This window comes from Pagrus pagrus (genome assembly GCF_965226575.1).
Source record: "Pagrus pagrus genome assembly, chromosome: 23".
Classification (NCBI taxonomy): Eukaryota; Metazoa; Chordata; class Actinopteri; order Spariformes; family Sparidae; genus Pagrus; species Pagrus pagrus.
Window position 1 is genome coordinate 9590173 of NC_140205.1, and position 15350 is coordinate 9605522.

General features: G+C 40.0%; 1 protein-coding gene across 1 annotated transcript in view; it reads right to left on the reverse strand.

The window, feature by feature from the left end:
- Positions 1-15350, reverse strand: part of exoc4 (exocyst complex component 4) — a 117188-nt gene that overhangs the window by 88562 nt on the left and 13276 nt on the right. Inside the window, exons 8-10 of the mRNA XM_084346304.1 lie at positions 10827-11001; positions 771-916; positions 557-645 (exon numbers count right to left, since the gene is read on the reverse strand). Of these exons, the coding sequence (XP_084202430.1) occupies positions 557-645; positions 771-916; positions 10827-11001 (410 nt within the window). The remainder of the gene's footprint in view (positions 1-556; positions 646-770; positions 917-10826; positions 11002-15350) is intronic.

Here is a 15350-nt window from a genome sequence, read left to right on the forward strand (position 1 = left end):
TCCTGTCTCCACTGCACCTTTTGTTATACTGCTCCCCTCATGCTCTCAATCCGCCTCTCCATCTCCTCAAATCCCTCCGTCAATATGGCTGGATCCTTCCACACCCTCCTGCCTCCACCTTCTCTCTATCCGGTTCCCAGTCAAGGAAAAATACACACCTGTTTGTCTTTTCAATAAGCTTGTAGGCTCCTATTTTTTCTACTCTTACACAATTTATACACCTCGAAGCTCCATCACTCCTTCCCTCTTTTCATCCTTCTGCCTGACCTCAACTTTCACTATGAGTTCCTGCTGCTCTTTTCTCTCCCACACACTGCAAACCCAGCCCAATTTATCCTTTTATCTCTGTCAACCCTAACCCTATTTTCCCACGTCTTCACCGCTATGTCAATACTTTTCACACCTTCTGCTCTGTCATCTCTCTTCCTCTTCTTTCATCTCGCTATCCTTCCACCCATCTTCCATGTCACAACTCCAATCCAGCTGTTCAGGGAGCCATCACATCCTCCAGTCTCTTTTTTTCACTACACTCCATCCCTCCATTCCCCCTCCTCACCTTGTAATTCGCCGCTCTTGCTGTAGAGTTCTCGCCTCTGCTCCCTCAAGTAGGCACTCATGCTGATGGCATGGGAAGACGATTCAAACCTGCAAAACACAGGAAAGGTTCAACAAGTGGAAATAAGACATGACAGCACGACACATAACGCAAAAAGAAAAATATAATTGCAATAAACAATGGTCTTGGCATTAGCAAAGGGTGTGATCCTTACTTGAACAGCGACTGCTTGGCACGTTGTGGTTTCTTCTTCGCAAAAAAGGCAGCGAACTCACTGCCAGTGCTGGCATAGGAGAGTTGAGCCGATGGCTCCGTGGCACTGCGGCTGTTCTTCACATCCAGATACTCCATAAGCAGGACCTGATCAAATAGAACACTAGGTTAAAAGCTTAAAAGCTTAAAAGCAGAAGAAACACGGAGTAGGGTGTTACTATTTTTAATTGGAGAGGGAGCCAATGCAGTTGGTTTAACGGACAAATTTGTGAACGCCGAGTCACTAAAACAGTCCACGAAACACAAGAAGAACACAAGAAGTCAAGATAATTTCCTGGAATATCGCAAAGTCGCCACTTTCAAAAGGGTCTATCTAATGTTAGCCCCTAATTTATCACATTCATAAGTGTCCTCCTGATTTTATTAGACCTTAGATAATGCAACATGAGTATTCAAGCTTATTAATGACTTTAGAGCTCCCGCTGACACTCATATCCTGTAAACTCTGCTCTGTTCACTCAAAAACTTATTCACAAGTACCTTTTTAATCCATAAGGCCTTTGTACAGGAGGACTACTACTGGTAAAAAGAAAAATGCCCCCATTTACATATATTTACCATCGGACTATGCTCCATCTCAGTGAAGCTTGCTGCAAAAAAAAAAGCCCACTTATGGTTAGGTTAAAAAAGTATTTCCCATTCTGTTTTTGATTCAAATGCTTGGTTCAATAGCCTGATTGAATTTCCGATAGAAACACTGTACTCTGTCCTGTTACCTTAAATGCATCAGTATATCTCTGTAGCACTGGTTTCAATTTTGTTATACTGTTCCAATAATATTTTATGGAATGATTCTAACACTTTCTTATCACTTTTAATGTAAGATTGCAATTTAAAAAATACATTGGTTAACAGACCTATCTAGCTGACAAGCTATGGACCTTCATAGGATTTGTACTGAGCATGGCTTGTAGTATTACTATCACTACGTATGTATCACAAATGTAATACAAAAAAACCCTCCAAACTTTGAGACAGAAAAAGGCCATCGACATGACTGGGTGCCATAAAATTCTTATCCCTCCTTCTATTTCCCTCATCTGTCTGCATGATCCATTGTGAAATCCATCAACGTCTGATCATGCTTCATGAAAATCTTATCAACTTCTAACAATAGCTGAGGACAAGCAAGTTGAAACTCTGGCCAGACAGGGAAAGTTAACTTCCCCCACTCTATCATTTTATCTGCACATTCCCTCTGTCGCTTTCATTGGCTCTCATTTTTCAAAATCTCGCAGCGCTTCATCTCTCATTTCTCACATTTCTATTTTCTCTCTGTTGCTCGGTCTACCTCTGCTCATCGTCCCCTTTCTCTCTCGCCCTTCCTCATTCCTCTCTCTCTGTGTGAATACATATGTTCTAAAATAGCCTCCCATATCTAATAGCTTCATAATTTAGCAGGGCCATTTAGCCTGTGTGTGTCTAATTCTGAGGCGCAGTGTGGGTCAGCCCAGAATGGGACAGGAGTAATGGCCAAGCAGATGGAGATCCATCCCGACCATAATGATGTAATTAGCGCTGCGGAGAGCACACCCCTGTCATGCATGGGAAAGCCTTCACATGCAAGCGCCGATATTAATTCTAGCGCGCATATATGCACAGGTATGCATGAAAAAATAATCCATAAGAAGGCAGAGATTTTGAGATTATGAGATTTGATGGATTACTACAAGAGAAAACACAAACATCAATACTTCTGATGAAAAGTTACATTTGTTTGGTTCCATAGCTTTTGGTCACAAATGTTCATGTAAATATGCAAGTCTTACACGTGCACACAATCTTCAATCGCACATGTAATTACTCTCGAACACACTTCCCCCACATCACAGGCAGCCCTGGAGGCCATATCACACACACCCTCTCTGACCAGCAACACCAGGGCCTCCACTTGCCACTAGCCTCTTGCTGCAGCTAATCCTATCAGTGTATTAATTACTAATGATGAGCCGATGGAGCGAAACCCCCTACTTGCTTGCAAGTAAACGCCCAAGTAGACTTAATGAAATGCCAGCACTGGGCTGATGAAGGGGCTCCGACCCTACTTAAATTGCATTAGCCCAGAGACAGAGTGAACTTTGGAGGCAATTAACTGGACTACTAGGACAGAGAGAAAGACAGAGGAAGAGAGGGATGGGGGAGGCAGAAGGAAACACAAAAGGAGAGATAAAGGTGGGACAGAGTTGTGAAAAACAGAAAGAGCAAAGGGTTATAAGTGGAGAATGAACACTGAGCAGAATGCTAAAGAGAAAAAGGGAAGGGAATGGAGAAAAGAGAGAAAACAAGGTTCCACGTTAAATAACCAGAACTCGCCGATTTAACACCTTTAAGTGAAGAGAGTTGGTTTCCCCGCCTCTACTTAAGAATCTCCTTTTTATTCTGGCGAGGGCACACGCCTTTAGATGACAGTTTCACCAATCTATCTCCAATCAGCGACAAAAAGCGTGTTACAGAAATAAACTCGCAAAACTAAACTTTTTAAACGTCACGTCAAACTTTTAAAGCCGCCTCAATAAAAAGTGCTACATTGGTCCTAACAAGGTTACTTTGCTGCAGAGCCAAACCACGGCAAATTAACGTTTTCCTTTCCTGCTAAAAGTGGATGGGATGACAGCAGCTAAATATATTTCAATCTTATTGTGCAGTGTGCAAACAAATTATCAAGAATAAAGGAACAGTTTTAGACACTTATCTTTGTCCTTGTTTGTCAAGAAAGTGACTCGAAGATAAGATGATACCCATTAGTCTCAGGTGAATAGTAATCCACTAAATGTTGCAATAAAAGAAAAAAAAACTTCACAGTTCACAGGTGTTTGGATGCAAGTCTGTCTCCCACTTGTAAAGGCCAGTGTACTGTAATAAAGAGCAGTAACTGCATGTGGAGAGCAACAAAGTGAACATGTCAGACGAAAGGAAAAGTAATCCAAGTTATTTGTTTTGTTTTATTCAAAAGTTTCCCTTCTATCTATTGAAGACTGTCTGCAAATCACTAATCACTACAATTACTCGTATGACCTGGATGTACTGCGCTTGTCTCCACACAATGAATAAGACAATCTCCCCTCTCTTCCTTCCTCCTCCCTCTTACCCATCAGGTCAAGCATATGAAATCTCATTAAAATCGCTATTACTCAAGCAACAAAGAGGCCTGGATCCTATTACTGTCACCTGTGTGTGACCGCACAGCTCGTCAGTGAGACACACTTACAAAGTGACAAAGAAGTATTGCATATATAAAAAATATATATAATATATAATATGATATATAATAATATATATCGGGTATGAATGAAAGGAATTGGGTTGGATCACAAACAAGGCATTTGGACAGGAAGACTTTCTGGTGCTTTTACTGCAGAATCACACTTAACAAAAGATTAAATTAGACAGGGTGAAGTACAAGTATACATTGAAATATGTGCCTTTAATAAGGAGACAATGGGGACACGGAAGCAAGTGATGCCGAAAGGAAGAGTTGCACCCAGAGCATCACATCAACGTAAAATAGCGCAGAGCCACAAGTGACGAAAATAAACTAATTAATTAGTTTACAATATTAGGTTGTGATGGAGCCCAGAGCGCTTCTGAATGGGAGCCAGTTTAATTTAGTAGCATTGATAACTTTTGACGTAACTGGCTCCACTATCGAGGATGGCAAATGGGAATTCATGGAAATTACGCAAATATAATTGTGACATATTCTCTCAGCTCTCAATGCCTTTCATTTTGGCAGAAGGTAGTATCAGAGGAAAACAAACTCAAGTCTCCTTCCGCATTTGCTTCTTTGTCCAAAAAGTTCAGGTTGGAAATCGTACATTTAAATATCAAAGCATCCTCACGGCAATTTCTTTAGCACAGATTGATCTTGATAACTTAGACAAAACAGTAACTCCATGCTACATTTGTTCAGAGAGTATCCACTGTAACTTCCACTAAAAGGTTAGAAAGAGTAAGAGAGACAAAAGAGGAGGAAATGGACTTTCTGAATTCACTAAAAACCAATATCCACGGGTGGATCTGTGAAACAGTGGATGTTAAAAAAAAGAGGTGGTATGTAAAGATGTGAGACATGGCAAATGGCTCTTCACACCAGATACTAAGACTCAGCTCAAGAGTTCACATCAATTCGAGTGTGTGTGCATTTTGTGTGCTTAGGTGCGTGAGTGGGCGGACATGCAAAACTCACATCTCTCTCAAGTGCTCCCTGACAAAGACAATCATTTCCACCACAAATATTCAATATAATTCTATCAACCAAACAACCGCGTTCCACACTTGTGCTGCTTGGGTCTCGTCCAAAACTTAAACCAGTCCACTGGGCTGAGAGCTAAGTTCTATTAAAAAGGGGGAAAAGCATCATTGAAGTCAGCTTTTGTAATTCATTATCAGCACTTCCATTTATTTCCTTCAAACCAGATGTCCTGATCTAACCCTTTGTGCTCAGAGAAAGTGTGCAATCATCCTCCATCATGTCCATTAGGGCCCAAACAACCAACAAATCAGTACAATTAAGAAAGCATGACTCAAAGCCTTGCAGGTGAGCACTTGAGTCATCAGAGGAACTAGGCAGCCATTTGCCTAAAATTAAAGAAATAAATATCACTTTATTTTCTCTTCCCCTGTTCCCAACCTCACCTTCTTATTAAGACATGTCAAAAGCAGCCGAGAAAACAATCTGAACAATTTGTTCCTTTCTCAAGGCTTTATTGAAATCGGCTGTTTTCCCACTAAATCCCTCAGCTGGTGTCTCGTCACAAAACATATTGACTGATATCTCTTGCTGCTAGCTTGAAGTAAAAGTCTAAAGTGTCCTTGGCCGTCAAGGAAAGTGTTCTTTATACACCCTGTATTGATTGTGTTCCCGAAACTTCAATAACCTTCACAAGTTCTGACAGAGCTTCAGCCACAACTACTCCCGCAGCACTGAACTACCGCTAACCGGTGGGGGTTCCCACCTGGAGCGTACTGCATCTAGTCAATCTTTTGAAGGCTATCTTGTTGACGGAGGAAAGGAAGATGTGCCTGCGTGTTCACTGGAACCCACTTTATTTCTCTCAGTGTCCTTGCTGTGTCCTCAACATGCTTTTCTGATGCAAAAACTTTTATATGTGAATTTATTTGCTCTAAACAAAGAAGGAAGAGGGAAAACAGCATAGTATATCATGTTGAATGCCGTTTCTATGGATACTATCCTTTAAGAATATGTGAGCTTTTATATAGTGAAAACAACAGTCAATATATTGAAAGGGCAAGGACTACGGCATGTTTTAACTGAATAGCAAAGGGGGATGAAGCAGGTTGAACATACCTTAACACAGACAAATGATAATATTACTATTCACCATAATTGGTTCTTATTATGAGTGAATTCTGCCATTAGACGTCTATTTCTTAAATTGCTGCTTTCAGAGACTGTGTCAGTCTTCAGAATTTAAAAATACTTCATTCTCGTAACCGTAACTATAGCCTTTAACTTAACTATAGTTAGTGAAGTTAAAGGGGTTCAGATATACAGATATTTGGGCACCTTGTATCTCTGAGAATATCTGAGAATACTGATGGTTACAGAGCAATTAATTCTCTCATTCACAACTTTATAAAACAATAATAACTTGTGCAAAACACCTGGCTATCCAAGCTGCATTATCAAATCTTTCCCTAAAATGATACATGCTGATTATCTTCCAAGAGTTGGAAGACTGCACTAACCTCATCTGAGATCTTTTTAATTTAAAGTTGAAGCCAAAATCGTGTTAACAGTGCAGGACACAATATTGTGTACCCGTCTGCAACACAGAGTCATAAATTGGATCAACAAGTCAAGGAAATTATTACAAAAACATACATCAGCAGTTGATTAACTCTCCTGAGATGTTGATGTAGTAGATATGGGTGGAGTGAGGGAGGGTGGAGCTGAGAGACAAGAGACTTTGTGACACCGTGGAGATGGTAGACTCCACTGCGCTCCAGAGATATTTAAATATGACAGCGCTTTGGAGGGCAGAATAAATGTGACACATTGATTAAAATGTTGGGCGAGAACAACGTTGCGACGTCTGTGCCTCATATCTAATTAAAAGAGATCATTGTCTTCTGGCTGCTCTCTGGCAGTTCAATTCGCCTCGTTTTCACTGTGTTGATGAGCCGAGAGAAGGCACAGCATATCTAAGCCACATGTATATTTATATACTTTTGGCACAAACACCCCTCCTTCGTTTAGGTTAATCTATGGGAATAAAATGATTCATCTGTGGAACAAATTTAGACTAAGCTATCGGTGCTCTTGTGAATAAAAAAGAAAGAGAGAAGCAGGGGACAAGATCAGGAATTTATAAAAATGTGAAACAACAAAATTTGTTAGAAATGGAGGGTGGAAATGTGTTAAAAGATATTCCCAAATCCCACGAAAGTCACACTTTTCTAAGGCAGGTTCAGGCTCAATTTAATCAAAGTTAGTAGCAAATAAAATCTTACTCTCTAATTGGAGCCTACATTAAAAAATCTCAGTCCTTGTTACAAGCGTTCTTATCTCTTGCTAGTTGAAGTTGAGAGTTGAAAACGTTAATATGCAAAAGTTCGAGTTCTCTAGCAAAATTTCTATAATCAAGAAATAAGTGCTTTCAGCGTCTATCCATGTTTTTTTGAATACAGCCTCAAAGTTCCTCGTCTGCGGAGAGGTGGCCACTCATTAAAAGTGTGATTTGCACTCCGGTCACACACTGGCGGCAGACAACGGACACGGCAAGCAGTCACCCAGCCACAAATCCTTGCAGCATGCGCAAATGGCGAGCTAATTAACAAACTTGCACGCCTCAAAACGAACGGCCGACAAGGTCAAAGGGTGACAGAAGTCAGTAGCAAGAGACAGTCTATGCCAAAATATATATTAAATAACACTCCCATTGAGTAGTCTTAATGAAGAATGCATTGGTTTTATGAACTGTGATCTTTTATGAGCTATGTTACGTAATTACTTGGTAGCGTATTTTTACTTCTATCTCGTAATGAGTAAAAGGAAACTTGTGGGGTTTCTTGCTAATGTTGTTTGGATAGCATTTTAACTCAGAGAACATCACATTAACACTGCCACTCTCAATAGCGTGATGCTATTATACAGGAAAGCATATTAAACATTTATGTATACACACATTCAAGTCGCTCTGATGTCTTTGATAAAACAGACTGCTTTGAAGAACAGGATGGTTTCTGATGGCAAAGGAAAAAGGTGCAATCATTGATAGAGATAAGGAGTAGAAAAGGCACGCAGGGGTGTAAACCTAGAAATGTAAATTCAATAATGGTGTGAATAATCAATAGATATACTCACACACATTCAACAGAAAGCCACTTGAAATATTGCAAAGTGGCACTGAAACACTCCTTCCAGCATCCAGTCTTTTATGCCTAGAATCAATACTTCTACACTGAAATTAACAGGCAGCAGAAGCGTCTCCAGCATTTCTGAACAGGGATTAAGACCATTACATTGACTTTCAAAAGCTTGTTTACCTACTCTCCATTCTAAGCCTACCAGGCCGCAGTCGCACATTGATGAACGGCGCTGCTCTGCGGAGGACTTGTAACTGGGTGCGCCCTATGTTTCTGTCGGCTCTTGCATCTGTCTGCTGGTATGTCATGTGGAAAGGTCAACCTGGTTTCTCCACCTCACGAAGTGTGGAAAAAAATAGCACCTACCGAGAGGTTTCTGTGCATGTCAGAGATGTGAACTGCAATAAGCATGAGGCACAAGACAGGCAGGGATTCAAATGATTTAACTGTGGGGGAGAAAAGATACCAAAACGCAGTCTTCTTATGATTTGTAACAATTATCACTTTTAAAAAATGTGATAGGCAACATTTCTGCATTAAAATGTCTAAAAACGACCTTTGTTATATATTTTGCTGAGTTGTGTACTTTTATTCAAGATAACAATGCGTTTCATGCAGTCGCTTGTCGCTGTAACTTCCGATTAAATATCAGACAATATGTCAGAGAGGAAGGAAGTGGGCGAATGTGACTAAACGTGAATTGAACAAAACTTTAATACATAAGGTTGTCCGTGAACATTTCTGCCTGAGTCACGTCAGATAGACTTTAACTGGCAATGATGAAAATCCAATGATCCTATGCTACTTCACAAAGTCATCAAATTAAGTTTCAGATTAAGAGATCCCTATTGGCAGCTGTTATATACTGAGGGTTTAAACTGTATATATTTGGAGGCAATATTGAAGACATTTTTCTAAAAGAGTTACAGTAGTTATTGTAGAACTGAAGAAAAACAAACTCATGATGAGGCACTAACAAAGATCTTAACCACATTTTGACCGATCTTGTATAGGTTCCTGCCCCTTTGAGCGTCTTAAGGTGCGAGATAAGAACTGGCTCGGTATCCAATAAAACTTGACAGAGCCACTGTGGGAGCAGTAGGAATTTAATTTCTCTCATTGCTGATATGCGACTCTCCAGGACAGAGTGGGCTAAATGAAGGGGGTGAGAGGGAGTGTGGGAGTTGTGAGAGAAAAAGAAAGCAAGATAATGAGATTAAGAAGGAAATTACAAGGAGCAAGAGGGGTATGCATGCACAAGGTATTGGGAAATTGAGAGACTGTAATGCAGAGGCAGTAGGAAAGATGCCGAAGAAGGAAGGAGCAAGGGAAATGGAAATGGAGAGCGGGAGAGAAAGACGAAAGAACAAGCAAGAGATGAGAGAAATGGCAAGAGGAGGTGCAGGATGGACGAGGGGCCTTCATATTGATACAATCGGTCAGGAAATAATAACACGAGTGAGTGAATAAGAAAACCTCATTTCACATAATGAGTATTCTAATCAAGAGATTACATTATCTCACATCGCAGAAACAGGGGAGAGTGGAGCCCCTGGCAACTGGGTGTTGGCAGTGATCGCAGACTGGGGAATGGCTTAATGCCTTCTATAACTGCGCCGGTACAGCAGAGCTATTACAGTACATGCCTATACACAATCACACCCTTGGAAAACACCTAAACACTCCTGCTTTTATGCGTCCACGCACGCCAGCTGGAAATAACTCAAGTTATTGGAAGCAGCTGAGCCAAAGTGCACAAATTAGTAATAGAATTTATCCAAGAAACAGAATTCTGTCTGTTAATTTTTCACACTATCACGATCAGCAGAAAATCAACATAAAATCGCACATATAACTGCTAATCTTGCCATCAATTACAGTTAAAACAATCAAAGAATTCAGGTCAGCAAGGAGCACCTCATCCCCAAATTTCAGTTAGCTGAAACGTGGTTATATGAATAACAAATGCTTCAGAAATTGTCATAAATTTCATAAAACACCCAGTGAGGGAGCATCAGGAAAAATCCTGTGTTCTTGAGTATGAACACACACACACACACACACACACAGTCACTGATCGCTTTGAGGGCAACAACTGCCGCAGATTTCCCTCCGAGAATCACCACAGGTCAGCTCAACAGCTGCTCATCGCCTAAGCCAATCAAAGGGGAGCAGGGAGCAAGAACCCAGCATAAATACACGCCAATTAAAGAACCTAAAATTAATCCGAGCAATCGAGCCTCCCCTGTCTTTTTCCTCTTGCTACTTCTCGCTGACAGATTGAATGCCGTCCGTCACATCACTGCCAGTTTCTCTACTGTTTAATTTACCGTGAGAGAAGGTGAAATAAATCAGTGTTTTAACAAAAGCGCTGGGTGGAAAATAAATTACGGATGGACAAATCTCAATGGCAGTGGATGGAAAATAAAAGCCTGGGGGTATGCCAGCAAGGGAAGACAAAACAAACAAGTTCACCATGAAGTCACCTTGTTATAAGGTGCAGTGCTGCAATATGGCCCTAAACTTAAAGTAGCAAAGGTGACACTGATTTTTAATTGATCTCTAGGGTTTTAATACTCCTCTTCAGCCTCTGCACACAACTTCTTACTTTAAACTATACTGAGAGCACATATACCAATGGTCTGAGTCACTGTTGCTCATATCTCACCTGCAGCACTGTCTGGATCTTGGCAGAGACGTCCGCCTGCTCGTAGAGTTTGATGCCCTCCTCGTGGGCCCCGCCCTGCACCGCGATCTGCTGCAGGTGGGCCAACACCACGCTGTGAGCCTGGGCCACTGCCTTGAACTTGTCAAACAGAAGCTCCAGCAGCTCCAGCAGCAGACTGTAGAGGGAGCAAGAGAGAGAAGAAAGGGAGCAAGAGGATGAGACACGAGAGGGATGGAGAGCAAAGAGAGAGGAGTAAAAAAAGAGAAGAGGGGGAGAAGAAGTCATATTTAATAAAAAAAATAATAAAACAAAACAGATGTGATCCATTTTTCTACTTTGAGAATAAAAATAACATTTATTGTGTGAGATTTTTTCCCATGGTCTTGTCTTTCTCAATCTAATACAAGAGCGGAGACATGCAGCATGTACAACATTCACTAGACAGTTTATTGGTTAAGAAAATACATACTTCGAAATCACTTGGCCTTGGATTTATTTCTAAAGACAGCAGAGAGCCACCAAGGAATTCAGCTTCGGTTTTAATACTACAAAAAGGAAAGTGAGACCTAAAGTGCGACTTCTTTGCTGCCTCTAGAAGGACGTACAGTATGTGTACAAACGCACTCTAAAAATGATGAAATGATTCCTGTTTCACTTTGTTTACTGACAAAATAAAGGCAAATAGCATGTGAGAAATGCTTTTTGTAAATTCAACTTGATGTGAGGAAAGCTACAAGCAAATCTATAGCTGTCCTGAAGAAAATGAGAGAAGTGATCTACCCAAAAATCATTACTGAGAGCACTTCACGGCACCAGTGTATTGTACTTCCAGGTTTTCATTCACATTTCCAATTTAGTAGATACTCACAGCCATTCTAACCCAGCACCTGGGCTGGCTATCGAAAAAAGCAGTGAACTGCCCGACCTGGACTCAAATGAACAGCTACTCTCATTAGTTCTAAATGGCTCTGGCTGAAGAAGAAAGCGCAGCCCAAACCAAACAGACCTTCCACTTGATCTGAGTGCTACGTTGTGGATCGGAAACTCACAGTTGCCTCATCTACGCTAATGCTTTCATATGGACTTTGCTATACCTGTTTTCCGCACAAGGATAAAGCTTTCAGAGTTAAGAGGGAACACGGGTTACATTAGCTGAGTCTGAATGAGTACCCGGTGCACCCATGCCAGTGAGTGCCTACTTTATTTTAGTGAAGATATTACAGTTATATGGACAAAGTCACACTGTACGTGTAACACTGGTCTTTTAATACTCTCCTCTGGCATTTTAATTGGGTTTTATTTAATGGGTACTACAGTTTTCTTTCTTTTGAAGGCGACCACAGTTTGAAAGTTCAAAGTATGATTTGAAGCCCCTGATGGACCAGGATTTACACGTATATTTCCTTCCTTGGTAGCTGAACCATTTTGTGAATCCAAGTCTTACCAATAGCAGTATTTCTTATCTTACACTTTTAAATATATATATACAGTTCAATACATTTCAAAAGTATTACTCCAATGCTGCTCAGAGATAGTGTCAAACTCTGTGTTACCATATCGTACTCTGTCTAATTTATCCTCAGATTAGGGTCCAGCCAAACAATAATATCACAATCTATTTAATAGCGATTATGATCCATCGTCTATATTGCATTCTTTTTTTTTTTTATTTTGAAATGCCCTGTAGACTATAGCACGACTTGTTAAAAAGTTTCTTAACTCAACTAACAAATTGCATTAAAGAGAGTCCTTTTTCAGCACAAGCTGCTCATCACTGATTACACTCATTATTTACATCACCCAAGGACAAACTAAAACATACAACAGACATCAGGCTGATTTTTATTTCACAAAATTTCAACTTGAATCATTTTTATTATTTGCTCCCTTTATCTTTGTTCATGATTGGTCAAAATTATGCAGTTGGTGGCATTCCAGAAAAAGTTTGAAATCTGTTAGCCTGAGGTTCAGCCAGCATTAAAATTTAGGCTCCAAACCAGAAAGCAGCAACTGCTGAAAACAAACCATCTTCTATTAAATATACTCAAAAGCACCTGAGCCCATATCTAATTAATGCCAAGTCAATACAAACTACCACTGATTTAAATGCTGCAAGAAAAGAAAAGTTTTGGGAAGTGGCCAAGGTTTCTTGGGGAGGTATAAGGATAATGTATAGAAAAGATGGATGTTTCACTCGGGGGCATTTTGGTTGGCTGTCTGTCACTACTCTGGCAGTAGCAGCGAGTAAATGTTATTAATGGAGAGGAAAGCGGGCACAAATCACTATGAGCAATAACTCAGCCAATGGAAGATGTTCGTGAGACAAAGAGAGGAGCTGTGAAATGCCAACGAATCGAGGAATTCTCTCTCTCTCTCCCTCCCTCCCTCTCTCATGCATAAACATGAAGGACTGACGAGAAACATACATCGTGAATACCACCTTCCAGAAATGGACAAACAGTATGTGATCATGTATGCATGCATAGAGGTAGACATACATATAATGTATGGCTCTGACCTTGGAACCACTTCTCTGTGTTTGATATCTAAGTACACTCCAGCTTAACCCCACCTAACTCCTTACACACACAGCACACTCTGTGGTTGAATGTAACTAAGTGGTTGAATGCAATCAAGTACTGTCCTGAAGTATAAATCTGAGGTACTTGTACTTCGGTATTTCCATTTCATGCAACTTTATACTTATACACTACATCTCATAGGTAATTACTGTACGTTTTACTCTACTACATTTGTTTAACAGCTTTAGTGTCTTGTTTACTATTGGGGTGGCTGTAACTCAGGAGGTAGAGCGGGTCTTCTAGTAATTGGAAGGTCACTGGTTCAAATCCCGGCTCCCCTCAGCTACATGTCGAAGTGTCCTTGAGCAAGATACTGAACCCCAAATTGACTGACTGACTGAAGTCCACCTTTATTGGATGTGAAAATAATCCTACTTCTAAAGCTAAATAAACTATTTAAAAACTCTCTTGGAATAGCTGGAAAGTTCTTTTTTTTAGTTGAAAAAGTTGAAAGATGGTTTACAGCGATACAGTACTTCTCACAGGACAGTGACGCAACAAATGTGACGATTTTATAGAATATGATGAATTTCTGTAGATTAAAATTACACAACAGTATATACAGAAGTTAAAATGAGCTAAAATTAAAACATCCACAACACTAAAATGTAACATACACTGTAATATTAATAAAAAAAGATCATTTATTAGGTAAAACACTGAAAGGGAACCATTTTACTGCACAATCACTGCATTTACTTTTGACACTCTAAGTACATTTAGCCAATAATACTTACATACTTTGACTTAAACCCATAATAAAGTAACATATCTATATTAAATGACTAAAAACAACTGCATCCATGTTGTATATTTTGTTGGTTTGTGTGTACTAACATCATCCTTCATTTTTTCCAAGAATGTTGAAACCCAGAGAAACTCAAGAGATTTATTCAATGTATCATCGTGTTTTATTTGGTCGCCTGTCGTTAGAAGGAAACATTAGATGATACGTCAGAGAGTGACTCTACAAACGTGACTAAACGTAACATGAATAAAACTTGAAAACATTCTCTCATCTGTGAACATTTTTGCCTGAGTCAGGTCAGATACATTTTCTTTTATAATTTTGGTTGTTCAACAATGAATACAACAACTCCCGTGATCCCAAGCCGCTTCGTAATCACAACCTCATCAAACTACGTCTGCTGTTTTCATTGTTTTGACTGAGGTTTCCCCTGGCAGCAGAAATTACATATTGTGAGTTTAAGCATGATTTTAATGCAGGACTCTGGAGTATTTTCACAATGTGGTCTTAGTATTAAAGTAAAAGATCTTTATACTTCTTCCACCACTGCACACACACAAAGTGTAGACAACCCAAACCTCCTCATTATCTCCCAGTGGAGGCCATCCTAATCTATATCGTCTGTTCTTTGAGGCCTCACTTCTCATTTCCCTCCAGGATCGAAACTGACACGCACACGCCTGATGAACAGTCGGGAGAGACAGCAGGGAGCACACACGTGGATGTGCAGCCCCCTGACTAACTAACCAACAGAACATCTGCGTGTGTATTTCTTTCATTTTGGGAGGACACTGCTAGTGTCCACATTGTATTGTCATTAGGATAATTGATAATGACATTTCCATAAAAAGGGGTTTATGAATGTTTAAAGTATCCTTTTGAAAATACAATACAAAATGTGCCTGGTCATTCTGCTGTCATACACAAGTGGACATAAAGTAAGAAACACATTCACACATATTTGTCCCTCAGAAGTTTTCAGTGACCACTCAACTGTACAGGCGGGAAAAAAAACTGCACAAAAGAGACAAGCAATCAATCTCGTGATCAATGTGCTTTTCTTGTTTTTAAATTGGATTTAAAATACATGGCCATTTATTTTAATGTTCTGTGGTCATTCAAGCATCTCTTCATTAAATCAGCTCTCTTTCTAAGAGATTCAGATTAGACTCAGAATCTCATATATACCAAAAA